The 23,938-nt window shown below is 49.0% G+C and overlaps 1 protein-coding gene across 2 annotated transcripts in view; it reads right to left on the reverse strand.

The window, feature by feature from the left end:
• Positions 1-23,722, reverse strand: part of TTYH3 (tweety family member 3) — a 105,268-nt gene extending 81,546 nt beyond the window's left edge. Inside the window, exon 1 of one of the 2 annotated variants that reach the window (XM_066576403.1) lies at positions 23,445-23,722. In XM_066576403.1, coding sequence (XP_066432500.1) covers positions 23,445-23,570 — 126 coding nt within the window. In that variant the 5' untranslated portion in view covers positions 23,571-23,722. The remainder of the gene's footprint in view (positions 1-23,444) is intronic. The other variant, XM_066576402.1, reaches the window with a different exon arrangement.
• Between the last annotated feature and the right edge of the window lie 216 nt (positions 23,723-23,938).

The raw sequence follows: 23,938 nt of genomic DNA on the forward strand, positions 1-23,938 counted from the left end.
CAGTCAACACTCTGGCGTCCCGCAAGCTGCCAATGGAGTCTTTGTTTCAGAGTTGACAGCGGGCAAAGGAGCGTGACCCACATCAGTCAGGCATTTATGGCGTATCCTGTGAGGTGGTCATCAATGTCTAATGAGGGGAAACCTCTTCCATTTAAAGGGGTTGCCCCATCAATGCAAGTTATCCCCTATACACAGGATAGGGATAACTTGTAGATGGGTGCTGGGACCACCACTGATCCCGAGAACAGGGGTCTGCTAGGTCCGGAATCAGTGGTCCCACATGCACAATGATGCCTCATTCATTGCAATGGGGCCGCCAGAGATTGAGTTCAAGGGTTTAAAGCGGAATAAGACCCTACAGCCCCACCCCAAATATATTGTGTTACTTGTGCAGCAGGAGCGACTGCTGGTATTAGTGTATCTTGACGCCACCGGAAGCTAGTGGTTTGACAGGAGGAACGCCGCTGTCAAACCCCCAGATCCCAATTGGCTCAAGCATTGAAGGTCCTAGCAGCGTGCACGTTCCCCTGCAGCCTTTCTGTCCCTGGAGTAACATTGCTGTTTTGGCGCTCTCCTGCAGCCTTTGTCCGCCTCCCTCCCCAAGTCTGTCACCGCTCCCCTGCATCCTGCATCCCCCTCCCTCCCCTCTAGTTGTGTTCATGCTCCCCTTCAGCCTCCATCCCCCTCCCTCCCTTCTAAGCACTTTGGCCGCACTTACATATTTGTGTCTTCGCTGCTCTGCAGTCTCCGTCCCCCTCCCTCACTCTGTGAAATAGGAGTGATGTGCTGTCGCTACCGCCACCACTCGGCCGCTCCCTCGTAGTCTACCACCGCTGTCCAATGCAGGGAGGCCCCCAGGGAAGGGTCTCTGCCGCCGATGCCTCATTATCCAGCGTTGCAGACCAGTGCAGGGAGCCCAGCGGGGAAGCCGCTATTCGTTCGCGCTGTCCTGTGGATGGAGGCCACCGAGAAACCAGCTGTTCCGCCGCTGCTGCACAGTGCAGCGGGGAATCAGCTGTTCTGACGCCGCTGAGCAGTGCAGGAAGGGTGCCGGACGCTTCCGACAGAGAAGGCGGCGGCGCAGTGGCAAGAGGTTAGCCGCTGTTGGCCCTCTTACTCCGCTGTCAGTATGTAGTTACTTCCAGGCTGGAGGGGATGTAACGCCGCTGTAAGTCTGTAGTGACTTGCAGGACCTCAGAGGTGGGTGTGGGCAGGCTGTCAAATTCCCTGTACCTTGTCACCACCCACACTTCCAGTGGCGACAAGATACACTAATACCGCGACTGCTACCTTTGCGCCCCTAGAGGTATGGCCGTGGCTGAGGAACCCACCGGTATAGCAACAGCGTAAGTGAGGCTGGCACCTGCTTAAAGACGGTTTCCATAGCAAAGAAAAATAAATGTGCGAGAACAGTGTGGTTTATTGAAAAAAAAATAAAAAAACACCATACAAGACCCCTTCCCTTCTATAATGTTCCCCCACTCCCCATCTCTGATCGCAATAGATGCTGCAGCAGTCATTGTACATGAAACTGCTCAGAACATCACGGAATTCAGCAGGTGGACGGTCACGGATGGCGACACTGCAGCTTCCTGGAGAATTTGCCTAAAATATACAAAATGGGCACTTTTTTAGCAATAACTTTAACGATTGGAGCTTCCCTATATGGGAAGGGGGGGGGGGGGGGGGTCACACCCCAAGACCCGGAGTGAAGCATAAGATCAGTTTCAGTGTGAATCCACGGGAAAATCCAGCAATCTGAGCGACTTAACGAGGCCGGGTCATCAGTGTTAGACTAGCCAGGGCTAGGATTTCATACACGCTGGCAGCTGGTTAGAACATGTCAGGGCCTCCATCAAAGTTGTGGCAGCTGCAAGAAGCTTCCTGTCCACAGGGGCCAATCTTCCTGAAGACGTTTTTGAACACCAAGTGGAATCTACACCACGACCAAATTGCTGCGGTTCTAAGGCCAAAGGAGGTCCAATGTGCTACGAGATTGGGGGCTCTAATAAAGCGGTGTTTCAGTGTAATTACTGCACTCTATCATACAGAGCCCTGTTCCTAACCGCTTGTTGCCGCCACTAGGGGGCAGATCTGTATGTAGTGCCTAATCAAAGGGCTACGATAGATGGAGCCACTATGGGATCTACAAAACATGAGCCCTGTGGGATTATTCCAGCTCGTACCGGAAGGGATTGTGGGGAGCATCTAGTATATCCTAAACGGGCAGGATATTGAGTGCACCTGAAGGAGTGTAACCAGGAGGCACAGCGGCCCCTGTAACAGCTCTGCTACCCGTTATGATGAACTGTAATTGAGGAAGAAAAGGTCACGTCCATTAGGACGAGCCTGCATATATAAAGAGACTAAATGTCAGGCGCGTATTCCATTACTCGGTGGGGGATGTGAAGAATACACCCGGCGAGCTTCATTTAGCAAGTTGTAAAACGACAATTTCTATTAAATTTATTACTCGACATACAGAGCAAAATGACAAACAAAACCACGAGCAGAAGCATCTAATAAATGGGAAATAACATCATTACTGTCAGGCAGGAGGAAGATCTGTGCTGCTGGGGGGCAAGGAGCGAGCGTGAGAAGGAAGACATGGGAGGCTGCAGGCACAGTTCTTCTTGAGAGAGAGAAGAGGGTTGTGGGATTTAGTTTCTCCCTACAAGTCGGAGCTGGGAGTTCAAGGGCTCACAAAAGCAACACACAGGATGAGGATACCCAACGGGGCGGACGGTGGCATATCAATAGGGGTTGCAGGGGTCGCAGCTGTGACCAGGTCCCCAGTGACCCAAATCACCAGTGACATTGCTGGACTTATCCCTCATGTCCCGTCCACCGAGCTGTATGCACATTAGCCCTCATTACTACCATGGTAACAAGTAGCTGCGGGGGACTGAGGTTGTTGTGGAGGTTAGGGCAAGCTGAATTCTTGCACCCAGGCCCGGGAGCCTGTAGCCACAACCCGGGCGGCAGATATCTACAGCATGTAATATAAGGCTAGCGGCAATGACTTTGCAAGTCTACCGACCTATAGTATTAATAATTATTAAGGTTCTTTTTTTTTTTTCTTAGATAGTGATAATGTATCTTCAGTAGATCGGTGGTAGTGGAGGTGGGGGGGCAGGGGGGTTGGCACCATTCAGGACCCTGTCACTCAGCTGATTGAAGAGGTCACAATGCTTGGTTCAGCACCACAGCCTCTTCTCAGGCCTGTGACATCATGTTCATAGGTCACATGGTCCAAGAGCCACTCCGTCCCATTTATGTGGATGGGACCAAACTGCTAGAACATACACAAGTGCTACGGCCTATACAGCATCATGCTAGGTATGCAGCGAAGGTGACGCAAGTGCCACAGCTGATCAGAGTGCTCCCGAATGGCGGACCCCCACTGATCTTATACTGATGGTCCGAGGATAGATCGATATGTTAATCCTGAAAAACCCTTTAAAATATTGTTGTTCCAAAGCTTCCAAAGAAAAAATTGAGACAAGTTTTAAAAGTCTTCTCCCTTATCTGCCTTAACAAAAAGGGATTGTGGGGAAGATTTTTTTTTTTTTTTTTTAAAAACACAAAAAAAGGATGCAAAATTTGGCCTAAGCTCCGCTTCCACAAAAATTGTGTCTTTTTGGGAAGTGTGCCACTTTCTCACCAAAAAAGGTGTGCGGCTTGTCAGAATAGGCACGGCAGCCCAGACCGACACATTTAAGTATAATTTATACCAGAAACGTGTATATATCAGAAATCTACAAAAACCACTAGCAGTCACACGGAGCAGCAGAGATTCGCTAAATATACAAAAGGATGTGCACCTCTTTACATAATGGAAACCTTGTGGGCCAACAAGAATAATATGAAGACCGGCATATGAAACAAGGGGTTTACCAGGCCAAAACGTCTAAGGTTCTATTCTCAGGATAGGTCATCAATAGTTAATTGCTGGAGACCAGCTTATTGTCTGGCCGGCTGTCAGTATGGCAGGCTGGACATAGACATCAGGGCCAGAAGCGGAAGTGACTTACCTAGCCCATTGAAAACAATGGATGCTTAATAGAGATGAGCGAGCATACTCGTTAAAGGGGTTGTCCCGCGGCAGCAAGTGGGTCTATACACTTCTGTATGGCCATATTAATGTACTTTGTAATGTACATTGTGCATTAATTATGAGCCATACAGAAGTTATCAGAAATTTTTCACTTACCTGTTCCGTTGCTGGCGTCCTCGTTTCCATGGAGCCGTCTAATTTTCAGCGTCTAATCGCCAGATTAGACGCGCTTGCGCAGTCCGGGTCTTCTTCTTTTCTCAATGGGGCCGCTTGTGCCGGAGAGCGGCTCCGTGTAGCTCCGCCCCGTCACGTGCAGATTCCAGCCAATCAGGAGGCTGGAATCGGCAATGGACCGCACAGAAGCCCTGCGGTCTACCGAGGGAGAAGATCCCGGCGGCCATCTTCAGCAGGTAAGTAAGAAGTCACCGGAGCGCGGGGATTCAGGTAAGCACTATCCGGTGTTCTTGTTTAACCCCTGCATCGGGGTTGTCTCGCGCCGAACGGGGGGGGCTGTTAAAAAAAAAAAAAAAAACCCGTTTCGGCGCGGGACAACCTCTTTAAGGCAATTTACTCGAGAGCGCATTGCCTTTTTTGAGTAACTGCTGGCTCGTCCCTGAAGATTCGGGGGGGGGGGGGGGAAGAGAGTGTGACAGATCTCCCTCTCCCTCCCGATCCCCTCCGCAACCTCCCAAATCTTCAGGGACGAGCCAGCAGTTACTCGAAAAAGGTGATGCTCTCTCTAGTAAATCGCCTTAACGAGTATGCTCGCTCATCTCTAATGCTGAAGCCTCCTATTCCATTTGCGGACCCTGATGTCCGAAATGGAAGTGCTAGACGTGAAATAGGCGGCTTCAGCTCCCATTGATCTCAATGGAGAGTAGAATCGGCTATGGCATTTCTAGTCCCGACATCTGGCTTGCTGCAATGACAACGGGCTGGGCAATCAGCTGATTGTTGGGAATCCCAAGCAGTGGGGCCCTAACTATTTTGGTCCAGAAAATGCAATTACTAAATCTCCCCTAATGAGTGTATATTTCCCATGTGCCATATGGTTTTGCCCCCAGGGGCTCGACTGCATGAGCCGATAGGCCACTACTGTGCTGCCACCTTACTACCAAAGTAAGGACTGATACTGTTTACAGCGATGGGTTTCCCCGTGTCTCTATGTACCCGCTTGTGGAGTGCCCACATCGTTATACACTGGTACTCCAGAAGGGCTACCACTTATTTCTTTGTTGCTCTGGTAATGCAGTAATATCAGACATGCAATGACATCGAGGGCACACAGAAAACACGTGTCGCTGCCCGGCCGCCCACAGATATGAATGCTTTCAACCCCAACTTTCTTCTAGACTGTTTCTACATCTCTCAATCTTCATTCTCCAGGCTGTAAACCATTTCCCTTTCAGCATGACAACAGGATATCTGTACAAGAAGAGCAAAGCAAGAACAAAAACATAGGTTTGCATACAACTTAACAGAAAGTTGCTTAGATGGCAACTCCACTTGTCAGACTTACTGCACCACTTTAGCGGCAGGCAGGTAAGGGCTAATAGGTCTTCAGAGGCAACGGCTCATTTAAACAATTCCCTAAAGCCCCCTTTATATGGGACGATTATTGTGCAAATAGCTCATTAGATTGAGCAGTATGCACGGTAATTGTGCAGTGATAGAGCGATCAGATCTTTCACACAGACCTGAAAACCATGGTTGGTCCATCTATGACTGACGGCCTGTTTTCTGTGAATGGAGGCAACCGGTAGAAATAGTCCCCATCTCGCTTCGCCTCAAGTCACTGAGCAATGACCCTCAAAAGTACAGGGGGCGATCATCACTGGGATGGCTGGCGGGCACTGAAGTATCTAACTGCCACCCCTTGTAAAGGGGGCTTAACACATCCCGCAGGTTCATGGAAGGTGAGCCCATACACCACAGAAGAAAACCTCAAGATCCTACAAGAAGTATGAATGCCGAACAAAGCAGCTTACAATGTAATCCACCGTAATCACGGAAAGTGTGAGGAGGATAATTTGCGGTTTTATTCTTCTATAAAAAGGCTCATAGCAAGGAGGTCTTTACAGAAATCTGCGCAACTTTTAAAGAGGAGCTGTTCATAATATTCTACATAACATCATAATTCTGGAACTTCTCTTTCTAAGTCTGCTGCTCCTCTGTTACTCTTCCTGGATATGTATAAATAACTCATCTACTGTGCATTACCATGCCCCTTGTGGATAGGATGTGTTACTACACAGTACTGTTGGACAGCTGGAGAGTGTGCAGGCACATTGCCCTTTCACAGGAGGAATGACAACAGTGAAGAACATTAAACACAGAAAATGCACAAACTAAGAAATCCCAGCATTCCCTTCCCCATCGCCCCCTGAACTTTGATCTCATTTTCTCTCATTCTACAGTTAAAGTTGAGAAACTTATACAGAAATCTGCTGTGTCTGTGACCAGGAAATCAGTCATGTCCCCCATCATCAGGGTCCTGTGCCTGTCTGCAGCAGGAGCCTCCCCCCTCCATCCTTTCTGCAGTACAACAAAAAGATTAAGCTCTACTCCTTAGCTAAGCTCCACCCCCTTAGTCTTCAGCCAAAAATGGGACTAAATCACTAGATTTAAAGGGTTCTCCAAGACTAAGATATTGATGATCTATCCTTCAGATAGGTCATCAATAGCAGATTTGTGGAAGTTCACCGCTGGAGTCCTGCACCAATCAGCTGATTAAAGAGCCTATGACATTCGGGGGAACAAGTTGTGATGCCCGATATAGCAGATCAGTTCATTCACCTGAATGAGACTGGCCAGGTGACGAATGAACATGTCGTCACTGGCCTGAGGGGAGACCATGGCGCTGAAGGCTCTTCAAAGAGCTGATCAACTATTGATGAACTAGCCTATGGATAGGACATTGATCGTTCAGTCCCAGACAACTCATTTTCCTTTCATGGCCGTTTACAAGGCCCAATTCTTGTCCAATACACCCGATGCACCCGGAGAGGGGCAGGCTTATATACCTCCACTTCTGTCTGTTTCGCCTGCATCACTATCCCCGCCTTTCCCTAATGCAGGGGGGGTGCAGGGTCGGACTGCGCATGTCTGACCTACTGTGAACAGAAATGGGAACATCCGGCCCTCTTCTACGATTGACAACCTATGACACGCCAATCTCAGCCATAAAGCAAGGTGCTGTGTCCTCTGGTGACATGAAGGGTCATTCAATACAAAGACACAGAGGATGGTGGCAGCACATGACCCCAAATGAGGCGGCTAGACACGTTTATAGCAGGAACGCCCCTTTAGGTGAGCCGATTCTCGTTTGAACTAGTGACATCACCGCTGACTCCTGTTTAGGCAGTAAAACCATCGTTGGGAGGTGGTCGGCGTTACATATTCCTATGAGCGGGAGCATTTAGATGCCACAATAAGTGAATGATCCAATAAGGATTTCATTCCTGCTAAAACAGAAAGATTCTTGTTGGTCGCGGCTCACAGTTAAAGCTGAGCGATTCCACCGCGCAACACAGGAAAAAAAAAAAAAAAGCAGCAGGTCTCATTGTCAAGTTATTTAACCCCTTAGTGACCAAGCTATTTTTCGTTTTAAAAAAAAAAAAACGTAGCTCCTTTATTTATCCATCAACGTCAAGTATGAGGGCTTGTTTTTCGTGGAACGAGCTAGATTTTTCAATGGTGCTATGTAATGTACTGAAAAACTGTTTCTACGGCCCCCAAATCAACAAAAATGACATGATAACTTTATTCTATGGGTCACTATGATTACTACGATACCAAACTTAGTTTTTTGGGTTTTTTTGCTGTAGTACTTATATTTTTTTCCAAATACATTTTTTTTTTAAATTATTTTCTTCTGCCATCTTCTGCGCGTAATAACTTTATTTTCCTGTCCACATAGTTGTGCAGAGGCTCATTTCTTGCGGGACGTCCTGTAGTTTGCGTTAGAACCATTTCGGAATACGTACGACTTTTTGATCGTTTTTTTTTATTGCATTTTTTACTTGGCAACAGAATGACTGAAAGAAAGCGCATTTATTTAATTCTAGTTCTTAATTTATTTTTTCTTTTGGACGACGTTTACCGTGCGGGGTAAATATTGCATTACTTTGATAGGTCGGACTTTTACGGACGCAGCGATACCAAACATGTTTTTTTGTTATATGATTTTGATTAGTCTAACCACTGACCTGTGAAAACACAGTTCATCAATTACAACTTACTGGTGGATGATCCGCAGTGTTTCCGCCACAAGGAAACATACCCTATATGTTACATAAACCTACCCTTATAGTGTTCAGGCAGCATGTGGTGTGTAACAGTGATTGCGAAATAGTTGCGCAATCACTTTTGTTTTTCTTTTTATTAAGCAAGGTTAATGCCGAGCCGACTGGATTAATTGTAGAGGCAGATTTCTATGCTGGATTACATTATTCCCTATAATTGGAAAACCTTACACGGCAGAAAACAACTGATATAATTGAATTCAGCGCACTAAAGTTACTCTAAGCCGCCTATTTGCTTATCGGTTACAAACATTGTGTTGCTCAGTGTAATCATTAACTTTCGCTTGTTTGAACGATAATCGTTGCGTCTTATAAGTATACTGCAAGTCCTTCTGTATGGGCGAGTGGCAGACAATGAAGCTGGGTGATATAACAGGACGACCCTGTAACCTGCATTCTTTGTAGGATTTCCATAAGGCCGTTTCAGGAACCTGCAGACAACCCTGCAGTCTGAATAACATTGTATTTGTATCATTTGTTTCTAGGCCTTGGTTTCCTTAAGAGTATCTTCATACGGTTCCGCTTCATATTTAGCGCCATCTCCACCTATACTATGGACGCAGGTATACAATTAGCTCGGTATTACCTAGAAACTCCCATAACAGGTGAATGCTAATCAATCCTATTCATTATCCCGCCAGTAAATGTTTATCTGCTAAATGAGAAACCATAAACACAAGTCAATTACACAATCGATACTTCTCTCTCCGTTCTTTGTGTCAGATACTGGAACCAGTTTCCTAAAGATTTATCTGGATCGTTACGCAAATTAAACTTTCCTCTAGACGCAGGATCTGGAGAACAATCCTGGATGGGGGATGAAGGACGACGACGTGTAGGAGATCACAGCGAGGATACCGCATATAATCCAGGCGTGTAGGATACTAGTTGGAGCAGCAGAGATCAGCGAGGGGAGTAGTTGCGATAATGCGTCCTCTAGGGGCCTTTTTACACGGAACGATTATTCTTCAGAAAAATCTTTAGATCGATCGAATCTGAAGGCTAATCATTCCATAAAAACATGAGCAATAAATGAGGGATATTCCGTACGATCATTTTCCGCAGACATAAAAATCATTGTTCAGTCGTTACGTGGCGATCGTTCAGTAGTTCCCAATCACATGGGCCTGAAAGAGTAACGATAGGGGGCTCGAAAGCCCTACAACCCTGAAAGAGCAACGATAGGGGGCCCGAAAGCCCTACAACCCTGAAAGAGCAACGATAGGGGGCACGAAAGCGCTGCAAACCTGCGGTGAATGCAGAAACACTACATATGGCGTGTTCACATGGGCGATACTCCTGCGGAAATTAGAATCCGAATTGAACAGAACCGGCAGAGAAGAATTCCTTCATTTGTTTAGGTTAATTCACATGAGCAATTTATTTTTCTCTCAGCTTGATAGTCCAAGTTCAGGGGATAGTGAATAAAAAGCACAATAATCCTAGGACGTGCCATTTGCACTTGACTGTGATGTGCTTTTAAAGCATTTTACCAGCATTTTTCACAAGAGACGCGAAAAACAGATGTCGATCTGATGCAAAACGTACGCTTATCACAGAAACGCATCACACATGCAAGAAAGTAGCAGTGAAATCACAAGTCCAGTTTTTCCCTGGCCTACATCACACTGGCCCCCGTGACTACAGGCTTTAAAAAAAAAAAAAAAAAAAAAAGGAGGGGGGGGGGTTCTGGGAATTGAAAAAGAGAAAATAAAGTGACTGCGGGCCAGGAATCGTCTTAAGCACACATAAAAAAATAAATAAAATTTAAAAAAAAAAAATCAAAAAAATCTACAAGAGTCGATGACAGATCTGGAAACCACCACAAAATGGTTGCAAACAATAAGGGTTCATTCACCTCGGCGATCCTCCTCCAGTGTAAAGTCCTTTTGATCGAACGGCCTATGTTGTTGATTGTATTGGCAATTAAAGAGCTCTTAAAGAGCTGACCACAGGGGGCCCGGACACTGGGACCCCCAGGTTTGGGTAGTACGCTATGCGGAGAGCTGGTAACAAGTGTTCAATTCTCCTGCAGCGCCACCACAGGGGAAAGTCAGCATTACAGAGCTTGGATTAAAATTAAATGGATGTCCATGTAACACACAGACATGGTGGGTCCTCCAGTGTGAGAGACACTCTGTGGTCACTCTCCGCTTCTGCACACAGATGAGGGTCCTGAAGTGGACAAAAAAAACCTCTATTAAAGGGGTCGTCCAGTTACCTAACACCATCTTTTCACTAGGGCCGACTGTAGCAAAATTATAAAAACCTAGCTATACTTATCCCTCCGCTGCCAGAATCCACCGCTGCAGCCTTGCTGAAGGCCCGGCCTTTCTTGTGACAGCTGACATTACCAGGGTCAAGTTAGGTGACTGCTGCAGTGCCATGTTCCCAAACTCTTGCCTCCGATTGGTGGCAGTTGTCACCTGACTCCCAGCGACCAACCAATCAAAACACAAATTTATTAGCAGCACAACCAGTCGGGTCTGTAACGGCTCAAGTGCAGAGTTACGAGGATCCAGACTCCACGGCTCCTCAATAACAAAACAAGGTCATGGGACCGCATATGAGGTGCAAGACGTTTCGGCCGCATGGTTGACAAAGACCTTTGCGGTCGAAAGGTTGCAGGTTATGGAGGAAGAAAAAAAAAAGATTTTTGCACCCGATATGCCGTCATGTGCAGTTTTTCTGACTTCCAGTGATGTTAGCTGTCGCAAGAGATGCCGGGACCACAGCAGGACCACAGCGCTGGATCCTGACAGCCCTATTGAAGATGTTGTCTGGTAACGAGAAGACTCCCAGTAGGGTGTTTGACAATTAATTTTCCATCTCCACAACCCCTTTAATATCATATTGACCCATGCAAAATCTATTTCCTTTCTGTAGTGGGAGGCTGGGGTAGGTCAGGCCATGCGAGAACCATTTGTCTTCCTGTCCAAGAAGCAATCATCGGTGGTCACAGAAGTCCTGCTTGCTGTAGAACAGACTGACTCTCCGCTCACCACACTTCTTCCCGATCTCTCCCCTTTGGGTTCAACGCCACGACTGCGAAAGAAAACAATCCAACCTCAGGGTGACGCCATATAACTGGGGACAAATATTACAAGTTGGAAACCTAGTAATTAGAGATAGACGCGCTCCACGCGGGGATAGTCACCACTACTAGCAGATACCAACGACGGCGGTCACCTTACTCCTCGCACAGAGCTGGAAGAGACCAACGGGGCCAAGCGGTGAACACTTTATAGCTGGAGCGTAATTGTAGAATCCGACAAGCAGACCCCGCAACATATTGTGGCCAGATTTTTCTGTAAATTTACGGTAATCGCCTCCAAATTTTTCTGCCATGTTAAATGAAAACAGATTTTCTTTGCTGGATTCCAGTTTGGTCAAACGAGCCAAAATACAATCATGCTCATCTGTGACTACAAACCAGCCAGGAGCTTCACGGGGAAGGGGAATGTGAGGCGCTTCACGTGGTCCAGGTCAGTCAGCGCAGACGATGGGAAACAGAGTCCTTGCGGTTACATACTGCAGTCAAATGTCTGGTGGGCCCGTAGGAAAGGGCTCATTCACACAGGCTGGCATCAGGCATTTGCTTTGCGCCAATCATTGAGATCGGCATTCATTTACCTCCTGTTTTGCACAGGGCGATTCAGACTGTGGGGATGGATGACAGCTCACCCCTCATTCACGGTCATCGATGCAGGCGGCGCGTTTCGGTTCACATGGGGAGATGTGCTGCCGTGAACGATAAGATCTGTAGCTGCAGAAAAGATCCAATGAACAAGAGTTTTCTCACTTGTCGGCTGATCTCTGCCCTGTTTTACGGGTCACGATCATTAGCCCATGGAATAGGGTCCTACGGTAGGTAACTAGCTGGTCTCATCGAGCTCTTGTTGGGCGCGTGTATTTCAGAGATCCCTGATAATTGGGGAGGAACATTAACAACCATCACGGTCACTTCAATCAGAAAAATGTTGGGGGATTGTAGGGAAAACCCATTCAAGAATCCCCACTACCGATGCATTTTCATAAGCCTAGAACATAACGCAATTGTCTATGGCCGACGCTAAACTAGTCCAGATCCAGGTATTATATAAAGCAAAACACCTATATTTGCTGCCGCCATGTGGGGAAGACACGATGAAGTCCCCAAGGCTCTATTCGCGGATTTTCTGCTTCCCTTTCCCACAGAAAATCCCCCATCCCAAAGACAGACAATGCAGGGGGGAGAATCCCGTACCGCAGCCCAGCGAGGAGCGCCAGCAGGGCCACAAAACCCGAGTCACCAGTCTCCTGGCCTCGGGGCGCTGACTATTACCCCGGGCGCAAGGGATACAGTACTGTGCAGAACTTTTAGGCGGATGTAGGAAATATGCTGCAAACTAAGAATTCTCTCAAAAAATAGAAGTGATTATTCACGTTGCATTTTACTAATTAAAGAAAACTAAATAACAAAAGAGAAATCTAAGGCCGGGCTCACATGACTGTGCAAATCTCTCACAATACACAAAACACCTATGTGAGCCCAGCCTAAAGCTAATCAATATTTGATTGCCCTTTGCCTTCAAAACAGCATCAGTTCCTCTCGGTACACTCGCACACAGTTTTTGAAGGGACGCAGCAGGGAGGCATTATGTTGACACCGGACCCGTGAGAATGCGGGAGTTGAGCTAGAGGGTAATGCCCACAGCTCCCGGCTGGCTGCAGCACACCCAGCTTGACTGAGCTGCCGAGAGCTCGGTGCATCATAGGGACGCCGGTAACCGCTTACATGCTGCGATCTATGTTTTTTGTCATCGGATCCCAGTGATTAAAAAAAACCCACAGAACAAACTGCAGAGGCCCGACAGGTTGTCATGGCAACGGGATGCCAGATACAGGCGTCCTGCTTTGCCATCAGCCCCGACATTGACGAGCTCCAGCAGCGGTAGAGTCAGCTGTCAGTCAGAGCCGGCCTCCTGTTGCATCAGCTTGTAAGTGCATCGGAGCAGTTCCCCCCCCCCCCCCCTCTGCTGTTAACCCCTTACATGCCGCGATCTATGTAAATCACCAGCTCGGTGAAGGCGTATGCGTCCCACAACCAAATCGGGAGCTGTGGGCATGAACTGGGCGTTACCTTTAGCTCCACTCAGTCACGCCCACAGTTCTGGTGGAGACATATTACACCAATACCAATGACGAGACCAGAGCTCTGTGGCGCAATATCATCACTGCCAGGACTCCTTTACACTGAAGATAGTTCGGGAGGGGTAACATCAGTCCTCAGAGACAACACCAAGAAGGTGAGTGAGGAGACGTATAGGGCTATTCATGCTCCTCTCGGTAATATGCAATTAAGGAAGATGGAACAATACCTCTGCAGCGCCACCTATTGGATGGCAGCATTTCATCAAATCAATGCTTGACCCTTAATTTAGGTCTGTAGAGCAATGATTGGGAATTTAAAACCAAACCAGAATCCATACACAGACAGCTGTTTCAGGGTGTTTGCCTCTCATCAGTGTGCAGTAGGATCCTGGCTTGGCTAGCGAGAGGCCTGTGAGGTGGGTCGGGAGGGGTAACATCACTCATTAGGGAGAGCACCAAGAAGGTGAGTGAGCATAGTTCTTAGTGACATTGGTTGGATGATGGGGGTTGTTGTCCTTCGGTAGAATTATTATGGAATCCGACGCCTTCGACTTTTGAAAGCATTCTTATTTTGCAGCAATTTTTCTGCACTTTTCCACAGTAGTGTCCAATATTGGACAAGTTCTCCTCTGCATTCACATTGTGGAAACGCTGCCGGTAGAGCTCCCAGGAGTGACACTACTGTTTCAGACTTCGGCCATGTTGTGCATCCTCTGTATACAGTTCCAGGGCCATATAGGCAGCTAGTCAGATCGCCTATAATGAGACACAACGAAGGCTTATTGCCACAGACACTGCAAAGAATTTTAATTGCAGCCACATTGGCCAGAAGCGAGCCATCACACAGCAGACTATGGCGCAACTGCACTTACACACAGCCATCAGTGTAAATCTGTAGCACACATGAAGATGAAGTCCACAGAGGTCGGCCATTGGTATGTAAACTATAAAGTGATCATAAGACACAACCGAAATTAGTCAAGTCCCCTGCATTATCCAAGTGCGTGAAGGCACCTTAAAAAGGACTGGAAAAAAAATGTGACGCTCCAGTTTTTGGCTAAAATGCTGTTCCTGGCCCAGAAGGTATTTTAGCAGCAGTTCTTTGCTGGCCCTCTGATCCGCCGCCTCCCAGTTCCGTTAAAGATGGGCAGCGCAATTTTCTCTTTTGTTTGCTGTCTGACTGGCCGGAGCTGGTCACGTGCTCCGCTATAAACGACTCCTGTGAATGGGGGCTGTGGAAGAGATCTCTGGCCCAGGAGCTGCAGACACTGGGACTGCTGGTTGTCCTGTGTAAAGGCATCCTTAGGCCATCCTATCAGCTGAGTGCTGGTCTGCCTCCGACACCCCACTGATCGAGCAGCAGCAACGCAGCCCCTTCAGCCAGGATGGGGGGGCGTCAGACCCCACCCGTCACAGCTGACACTAAGCACGGGGACTCGGGAGGTTTTGCCTGTAGAAGGAAACGCTGTCCAATGTATACGGGATTATTTCTCTGCTCTGTGTATTATCAGACAGGCCAGCGCAGGAATAGGAGATGACGTAACCGCTTCAAAAGAGCAAATCTAAACATCACAAAGGCAGAAAGCAGCTCCCCAAAGAGACATGGCAGCAGTTCCCAAGGTAACTGGAAGAATAGCACATCTGGAAGGCAATCCACATTGTGTGCGAGGTGCGCAGCCCGATGCCCCACCAAACGCCACAGCGCTGCCAATCTGCACACAACCCGCCAGCACTGACAAGGCAAACCTTTCCAATGAGAGCAGAAGCTTTCAAGCAGCGAAGAACTGGTTTAATTGCTGCAGTCACATCCATACTAGTCCCTGTACAGTCCATGAAGGCCGGGACTAGAGGAAGTCCGTCATGTTAGTCCCATTAACACTGTATATCTAAGTATGTGTGTCTGAACGAAGGAGGCAGAAGCATCTTATGGTTTCAGTTCAGGCTCCCCTCCTGAGATATCTCCGCCAAAGTGCCTTCCCCACTGTATGCAAATTAGTGGTGGACCATCTGATGGTGGTCCACCTCTGCTAGCGGTCTGGGCTCTCTCCCTGCCTCTTCAACCCAAACACACCACCAACGTCGGTCAAGGACATCTCCAGCTCCGCCTACTGGGGACGTCGTGCACCACACTGAGGAATCAGGTCCCCTTGGGAGGAACAACATCCCATGCCTGCACCCGATCCCTCAGTGCGGCGCACACACGTTAGTTGGAACACGTGACGTCTCCAGTAAGCAGAGCCGGAGAGGTTATTCACCAACGTAGGGGGGTGTGTTTGTGTTTAAGAGGCAGGGAGAGCGCTTGCAGATGTCGACCGCCCATCGGATGGACCACTACTAATTTGCATATGGTGAAGAAGATCTTCGGTGGCGATATCTCAAGATGGGAGCCTCAGATGCAAAAAAAAGAAGAGAGAGAGAGATAAGCATCTGATCACTGCAACAGGGATTACAAGCCATTTTAGTCAGTCAAGTTGGATGTAGGGGGTGGCAAAATAGGCCCCCTAGAGCAGACGTCAGGGAAAAGAAGGGCTGGTCAAGCATGCGCGTGTGTTGAGCTCAGAGAGAGTTGTCACTCCATGGCCATCAAATGCGTATGGCTGTCTTAAAGGGATTATCCAGCCTCCCAAAAAAATGAATTCTGAAGCTTTCGCAGAGTGATGTAGATATGTCTTATGTCTTTCCATCCGCTGATGCCCTCTACACGACAACAGATCGCGTGATCGCTGCAGCTAGCCGAAGCGATCCAATGACTGTCTGCAGTGGTCACATGTCCCTGATATCAGTGATGTCAGCAGCTGGAAGCAGAGATCAGCAGGGGACCAGCGGGACTGAAGCTGAGGGGAACGGGTTGTGGAGAGTACATCGTCTCATGCTTTTCCAACCCCCTAAGCAAGTTAAAAGAAATAACTAAATTAAAGGGGGTGGGACAGGACAACCCCTTTAAGGGTACATTCATACATAGCGGAATGGAGCAGATTTTGCTGCAGATCCACAGCAGTGTTCACTCCTATTGAAAAGGTGAAATGAGCTGTGGGTCCGCACCACTTCTGCTATGTGTGAATATATCCCAATATACCTGCTGTCAGAATCGTACTGATCCAGTGGAACTGACCATGTTGAGTCATTTGAAAGAATGGTTGCTAGGGAAACAGCGTTTAAGAAGAATATTTGACAGACCGCGCACCCCTAGCAACCAGTCTGCTTCAGGTGAGCTTCGGCTGCTTATATGGCACCAACATATTCTGCACTTTTGTACAGAGATTGTCCCTGCCACTGATGGTGCCCACAATCTAACGGCACCGCACATCCATCCATCCTAGCGCCAACTCCGTGCAGCTGTTGTCCTCGGTTGGGTTGGATGCCAGCGCTGCAGATCTTCGGCTCCGGGTCCGGCAGGAGGATCTTCTCCGCATTCTGCCTCTCTCTATCGGATCTTTGTCACGGAGGAAGCAGCCATCGGAGCAGACCAGTCGTCACCGGAGCGTGTGCTTGATCAGGACCCGCCGTCACCTTGTTTACTGCTCGCAGATTACAGCCTTGGCCTGTCACCGCTTTCTGCGGCCACCACATTAAGTCAACATGACAATTTTCTGGTTTGCAAACAAAACCATAAATGCCCACATAAAGCTTAACCCTGAAGTGCCCACACAAGGCCGAAAACAGCCAATCAGGGCTTTGATGGACAACTATGGCAAACCTCTACCCATAAATCTGGCTACAGCCGAACCGTTCTGAGCTTATCAGCTTCAGTCTTTAATTAAAGGGGAAGCTTTACTATGGACTGTCACGTGTTTAACAGTCCCCGTTGGAGGATCACTGCCCAGGTCTCCAGCAACCAGACACTTTTTAGCTAGTATCCAATTCCCCTACAGCACCTCCAGAGGAGAAACAAAGTATTACACAATTCTTGGTGCAATGGATGTCAGTCCTTGTAATGGGTAAACACGTCAGGTCCTCCAGAGTGCAAACACACTGCCAGCGCTCCTGCAGCTGCTCTCCTCTCGGGCGGTGAAGACCCCCCTCCCCCAACGACAAAGTCCTTAATAGGATATTTGAAAGTGGATTCTGGAAAGCAGATGAGGAGGAAAAGTCTGTGCGAAAGATAGGGAAATCAGAATGTGGGGTACGAGCCACCGGTCCGATTACAGCCAGCATACAGCGCTGCGGAACCTCTTGGTGCCATATAAGCAATCGGAAATACTGTCCCAAAACCAAGGAGCCGGACAACCTGCCCCCTCCCCCACACACCTACTCTTGAAGGACTGTGCAGACCCCACCCGCATGCACAGAACTGCGGGCACGCGGGTGACTTCTTAGGAGGGCATTGCATGCCAGAATTTATAAGGGTCAAATACCCAGCCATGGCCTAATATAGGCAGCGTTCACACACAGCGGAAAGACTGCAGCTTCTTACAGATTAAGGCCTCCTTCCCACGAGCGTGACGGGCTCCGCAGCGTAATATTCCGCTGTGAAGCCCGTCACGGCGCCCCCCAGAGCCCCTATACTTACCTGCGGGAGATAGCGTGAAATCGCTTCCCCGCCCACCACCGCCGCGTCACCGCTCGTCACCGCTCGTCACCGCCCACCGCTCTCGCGTCACCAGCCGTGTCACGTGACGCGGCCGGACCGCGTCATTTGGCGTCATATGACGCTCGGCGGTGGGCGGGAAAGCGTTTTTTCACGCTATCTCCCGCTGGTTACAGCGGGAGATAGCGTGAATGGACGGCTTCCATTGACTGCAATGGAAGCCGTCAGTGCGTACAGCCCGTCCTCACCCGCAGAAAATAGAGCATGCTGCGGGTGAGGACGGGAGAAATCGCGGTGCGTAATTCCGCGGTGGAATTACGCATCGTGAGCATGGAGCTATTAGGTTCAATAGAACCTAATAGCTGCGTGCAACGCAGCGGATTTTCGCCGCGTATTACGCGGCGGAAATCCGTTCGTGGGAAGGAGGCCTAAGCAGCAGATCGGCATCGGAATCCACTGAGTGTGACCCTGACTACCTTCACGTGTTCAGTATCTGATTGCGGAAGAAACTCCACATGGTCACCAAACATGGTCACCTCTCCGACATGTATGGGGGCAAAAGTAGGATGGGCGACATTGAATTTCAACGCCCAGTCCTTTTGTTCCCCAAGAGATAAGCTGGCACCAAAGAAGCCTGCTTACCCCCTAAAACACACGAACACTAAAGTCCCATTTTGGCTGACTGTCCACAGGCGTTGTGGTATCCCACAGCGGATACTGCCGCCCAGGAGCAGGAGCGGGCAGACGGATCTCCGCTGGCAGCCTATCTGACACATAGGCTGACCGCGAAGAATTGCAGCATGCTGCGAATTGCTGGCTGCGAGAGGGGGGGGGGATTTTAACACGCCGACCCAGTGCTCCACCGTTGGCCGTGTGACCTACCCTGCAAGCAGAGACCAAGACCAGTGAAAAATTAATTCACTGTTTTAAAAATGCACGTGCCGCGGTCTCGGATTCACGGATTATTCGCGCAGATTTCGTTACTAGATTTTAGGTCATTAATAGGTCAATACACAAAACTACATGTAATTTGGCATGGATGACCAAGAGATTATTTACATTCCAATGACAAAAATACTATCATTTAATGCAAATGCCACACAGCGATAACCCAGCGACTGAAACGCCCGGCCGCTGCCTCCATTGTCCAACAATTTTCATTAGGTTAAAACATCCTTCTTTAACCCTTTCCAATCCACTGTCTGACCTCTGAAGACATTATGATTTAAGGCTGTACAGCTCTGATGTTGGAAGATGTCTGTCAGGGTTCTCTTACTGTATATTGCCAGCCTCTCTGCTGTCGGAGCCTATCCAATGTGTCACCTCATGCAGTACTGGCTTTAGCCAGCAGATAGCGCCATTGTATAACGACAGAAAAAGAGTAAGCCCCCTAGGAAAACCAGGATACAAATTGGATTGGAAAGGGTTAAAAGCAAAACCATCGCTCACTTTTGATCGTTATAACTAATGTGAGCGATAATCGTGTCTAAATGGCCTTGGGCTGCATTCCCACGAACGTATATCGGCTCGTTTTTTTCGCCGAGCCGATATACGTTGCCCTCGTGTGCAGGGAGGGGAGGGGGTTTGGGGGGGGGGGGGGGAGGAGGTTGGAAGAGAGCCAGGAGCAGGAACTAAGCTCCCGCCCCCCTCTCTGCCTCCTCTCCGCCCCTCTGCACTATTTGCACTTAGCCCCGCCTCCTTTCATTGCAAATAGTGCAGAGGGGCGGAGAGGAGGCAGAGAGAGGGCGGGAGCTTAGTTCCTGCTCCTGGCTCTTCCATCCTCCCCCCTCTGCAGATGAGGACGACGTACATCGGCTCGGCGTGAAAACCGAGCCGATATACATTCGTGTGAATGCAGCCTAAGGGTCCTTTTAGACGAGCCGACCCTCATATGAGTGAACGAGACAATGAGGATTTTCGCGCGATTAGCAACAATTGAGCGATTAGCGCTCGTTGCCTCCCGTTTAGACCGATTATCGTTCACTTTCGCTCGTAAGAACTATATCGCCATGTCTGAAAGCACTTTTAGCCAAACCGGATGTTCCCCGCTCACACGGCGAGATGCACAGCCAATCAGAGAGCAGATTTATGCTGGTTTGAGCTAACAGACGAGGTTCAGCGCACTCGCCGGCTCATCATCGGCCCTTTAATGCGCCCATATAGCCTCCACAACGGACTGCTTTTGCCCGGCTCGCTCACCTGAGTTGGTGACGCCATCACGCGTTCGTTGGCGCTCGGGTGTGTTTACACTGCACAGTTCTCGTTCACTAAGCGATCAGCGTTTCATCTGTACGTGTCGGCGCTGATCTTTATGCCGGCTGAAACGGAACGGCGAACAAGATTCTGGTTGGTGGCCGGCTGCGGGTAATCTGCACAGTGATTGGTCCGCGCCGCTCGTTTGAAGAATTTTCTGAGCGATAGTCGCTCTGTATAAAGGCAGTGATCAGGGTTGGTGTGACCAGGGAGGTAAGCTAATAATCGTTCAGCCGTCAGCCAAGCGCCAATCCTCATTCTCCTCTACATCGCACCAAGAATCTGTCCGTGTAAGAGGACCTTAAGGGTTAAGCTGAATTCTGAGCCCAATCTAATGAGTGCCAATTAGCAGGCACATTAATCAGCACCTGCTTCATTGTCTCTTACACGGGCGAGAATCGGCTTACGGCAGCGGACGATTACCTGTGTGTTGGTCCCTTTTACAGGCCCGATTGTGGGGCAAGTGATGGAGGAACATTCAGCCCATGTAAAAGAGTCTTAAAGGGCCCCACATGGTCTCCCATAGACTTCTATAGGAGAGCGGGCGCACGGCCATCAGGAAGAGTCAGAGGGCCCAGCGACTACACGGATGGACGGAGCAGAAAGGGAGCGTACGACTTCATATATCGGGGGCATATCAGCCCCCACACACAAACGTATGCTGGCTGGGAGCGCGAGTAGACCTCTCCTATAATACAGATCTGTTTTTGGTGGTCCGCGTGGTCACACCCCCTTTCTGACAAGCCACACCCCTTTTCGGGGGCAGAACAGTATATGTATTGAAAAGCTACTTTTTGGCGCAAGCAGAGCTCGCGATCCGTTTTCCGGCTTTTGTACACCAATGCCAGACGGCACTAGAACAGGTCATCCACGGCTCACCTCCGGAACGGCGCTCATTTCTACCAGTGGGTCAGCAAGTCATCACATTCAGGCATATGGTGCCACGCTCAGTGCCCATCAGTCACATAGGAGGGGACTTGCCGACTCCTTGAGGATTGCCGTCTTGTGATGACCAACATGGGGCTCTCTAGTCATCCGGCTGATGGCCACATATCTGCAGAGCTGCATACAAGTGGCTGATAACAGAAGACAGTAGCACACACTGGCCCAGATGATCAGCGCTGCCTTCACCATGCTGCTTAGCTCCTTGGGAACGGCAGATAACCGCATTGTAGATGCCCCTGGCAGGGAGGCCGTGCCTCAGCCTCATCATCCCCATCCCCCATCCTTTAGCCTGCAGCATTTCTCTCCCTGATTTCCAACAAAACTAACCAGGAAAGCAGATGTCCTCGCGTTAACCCCTTCCTCACTGCCTGCTCTCAAGAACCAGAACGCTCTGCTGGAGTCCATTACAGGACTGCACCCCTTCCCACAATGCCCTGCTGCACCAATTCCAGGGTACACACGGAAAAAGGGGACCCCCACAGCCTCCGGGATGAGGGTCTCTGGCAGTGGGGATCTCCATATAACCATGCTGGGACTTGTAGTGCACAAGTACACTGTAGCTGTCATTTATACAAGGGGAGGATTACTTATGCGGATGGACTCTCAGCAGGTAGGGCCCCCCCTGCTGGCGAGGCAGGGTATATTCCCAGGCTGGGTGTATAAAGGAGCCCCTCCTACTGTATCCTCACCTGACGTTATCTCATAATCCAGTATATACGTATGTAATAACTCATGTACACGACACGTATGACACATACAGCACATGTGTGACAGCTGGAAGACAGCTCTACATGCCTTGTATGTAGGACACCTGTAGGGGCCACATATGTATAATGCGCACGGCTATATGTATGACAGGTATGCAATGCCTGATGTATGCTCGGTGTATGAATGATGCACAGTACACATGTATTTGATGTGCTATATACAGTACTGGTATGACATGTTCTATGTATGAGGTATACATATGGTTGTACAGTACATGTAATGTCTAATGTATATATCATACATGTATGGGTGATATACAGTGCGGAGGACATGTCCATCATATGTACAGTACATGTATTAGTCATGTGTGTAGGATATATAATAGGTACTGTACATCATTCATATGTCTAGCAGACAGTCATATTATACATACATGTAATGTACAGCCATACATGTGCTATACATTAATCTGTGCGTCCATCATAAATAGATACATGACTAATGAACGGGACATTTAGGTATGGCTGATGTACAGTACATATATCACTCATTACATGCATACATCATACATATATTGCCCCTACGTGATGTACAGTACATATATCCATCACTCATTACATGCATACATCATACATCTATCGCCCCTACGTGATGTACAGTACATATATCCATCACTCATTACATGCATACATCATACACATATTGCCCCTACGTGATGTACAGTACATGTATTAATGGCTGACCTACGGTCCATTTATATACAGCACATGCATGACATCCACTATGTATGGTGCATTCTGTGCTCGGCCGTGTATGACCGGTGTACCAGTGATGTACAGTACATACATGAGATGTGTGATGGATGTACACTACACGTATGGTGGACTGATGTAGGGAATCATGAGTCTCCTATGTGTAATGTGCAGCATACACACAATAGATGTACACTGCATGTATGACACACGTACATTCTGTGTGTAGTGTACGGTCACATATGTATAGTATGTATGACAGATGTACACTACATGTATGTATGATAGCTGCAAATCATTCATGTCATATAGATATTAGTGCACTGCCTTATGAACAGTACATACGATGATATGTACATACATGTGTGATCGTACTGTGTATGGGGGAGGGATATAAGAGCTGTATGTATGACAGATGTATCCGTGATGTACAATAACACGTGAGATGTAGTGTACATCCATCATACACTACATGGTGGACTGAGATATGGGCAGCTGTACATGTATGCATGTAGCCGAGCCGTACATTACACGTCTGACAGCTGTACATGTATGTCCGACAGCTGCACATGTATGTCACCAGTGCTGTATATTACACGTCTGACAGCTGCACATGTATGTAGCCATGCTGCATATTACATGTATGTTACCAGCGCTGTATATTACATGTATGTGGTCGGGCTGCATATTACATGCCTATCGCCCCCCGGCAGCCATATCCCGGCATAAGATGGCGGCCCCCGCCGGTCCGTCAGGTGTCTCACCTGCTGGTAGTCGCTGTCCTCCGGCTGGAAGTCCCCGCTGATCAGCTCCCACTTGAGGCTGAGGTGCGGCAGGCGGTGCAGCAGGGTCACCCACCACGGCGGGCTGTACGAGATGGCGGCAGCCATGTCCGGGCTCGGCGGCCTGCTCTACCGGCTCCCGGCCATCCCCCGCTGTGCGGACCAGTCCCCTCCGTCCCCCCGCAGCCCCGGGAGCCCCCGGTAGTCCAGTCCCGAGCACCGCTCCCCAGCTCCGGCTCTTTGTTCCCTGAGACTGGCTGTGCTGGAGCCGCCTCCTCCTCCGCCGGTGAGGCCCGGCCTCCTCCCCGCCCAGCCGGGACCGCCTCGGTTACCTCACGGCGGCCGCTCTCAGTCGGCGACTGTCACATGTCACGACAGAGCAGTGCACTGCTGTCAGCTGTCACGGGGGCCCCTGTAGCTGAGGGTTCCCGTCAGCACCACATCCCCCCTCACTGCCCATTCATGGCTTCCTAGTA

The sequence above is a fragment of the Eleutherodactylus coqui genome, chromosome 8 (genome assembly GCF_035609145.1).
Source record: "Eleutherodactylus coqui strain aEleCoq1 chromosome 8, aEleCoq1.hap1, whole genome shotgun sequence".
Lineage (NCBI taxonomy): Eukaryota > Metazoa > Chordata > Amphibia > Anura > Eleutherodactylidae > Eleutherodactylus > Eleutherodactylus coqui.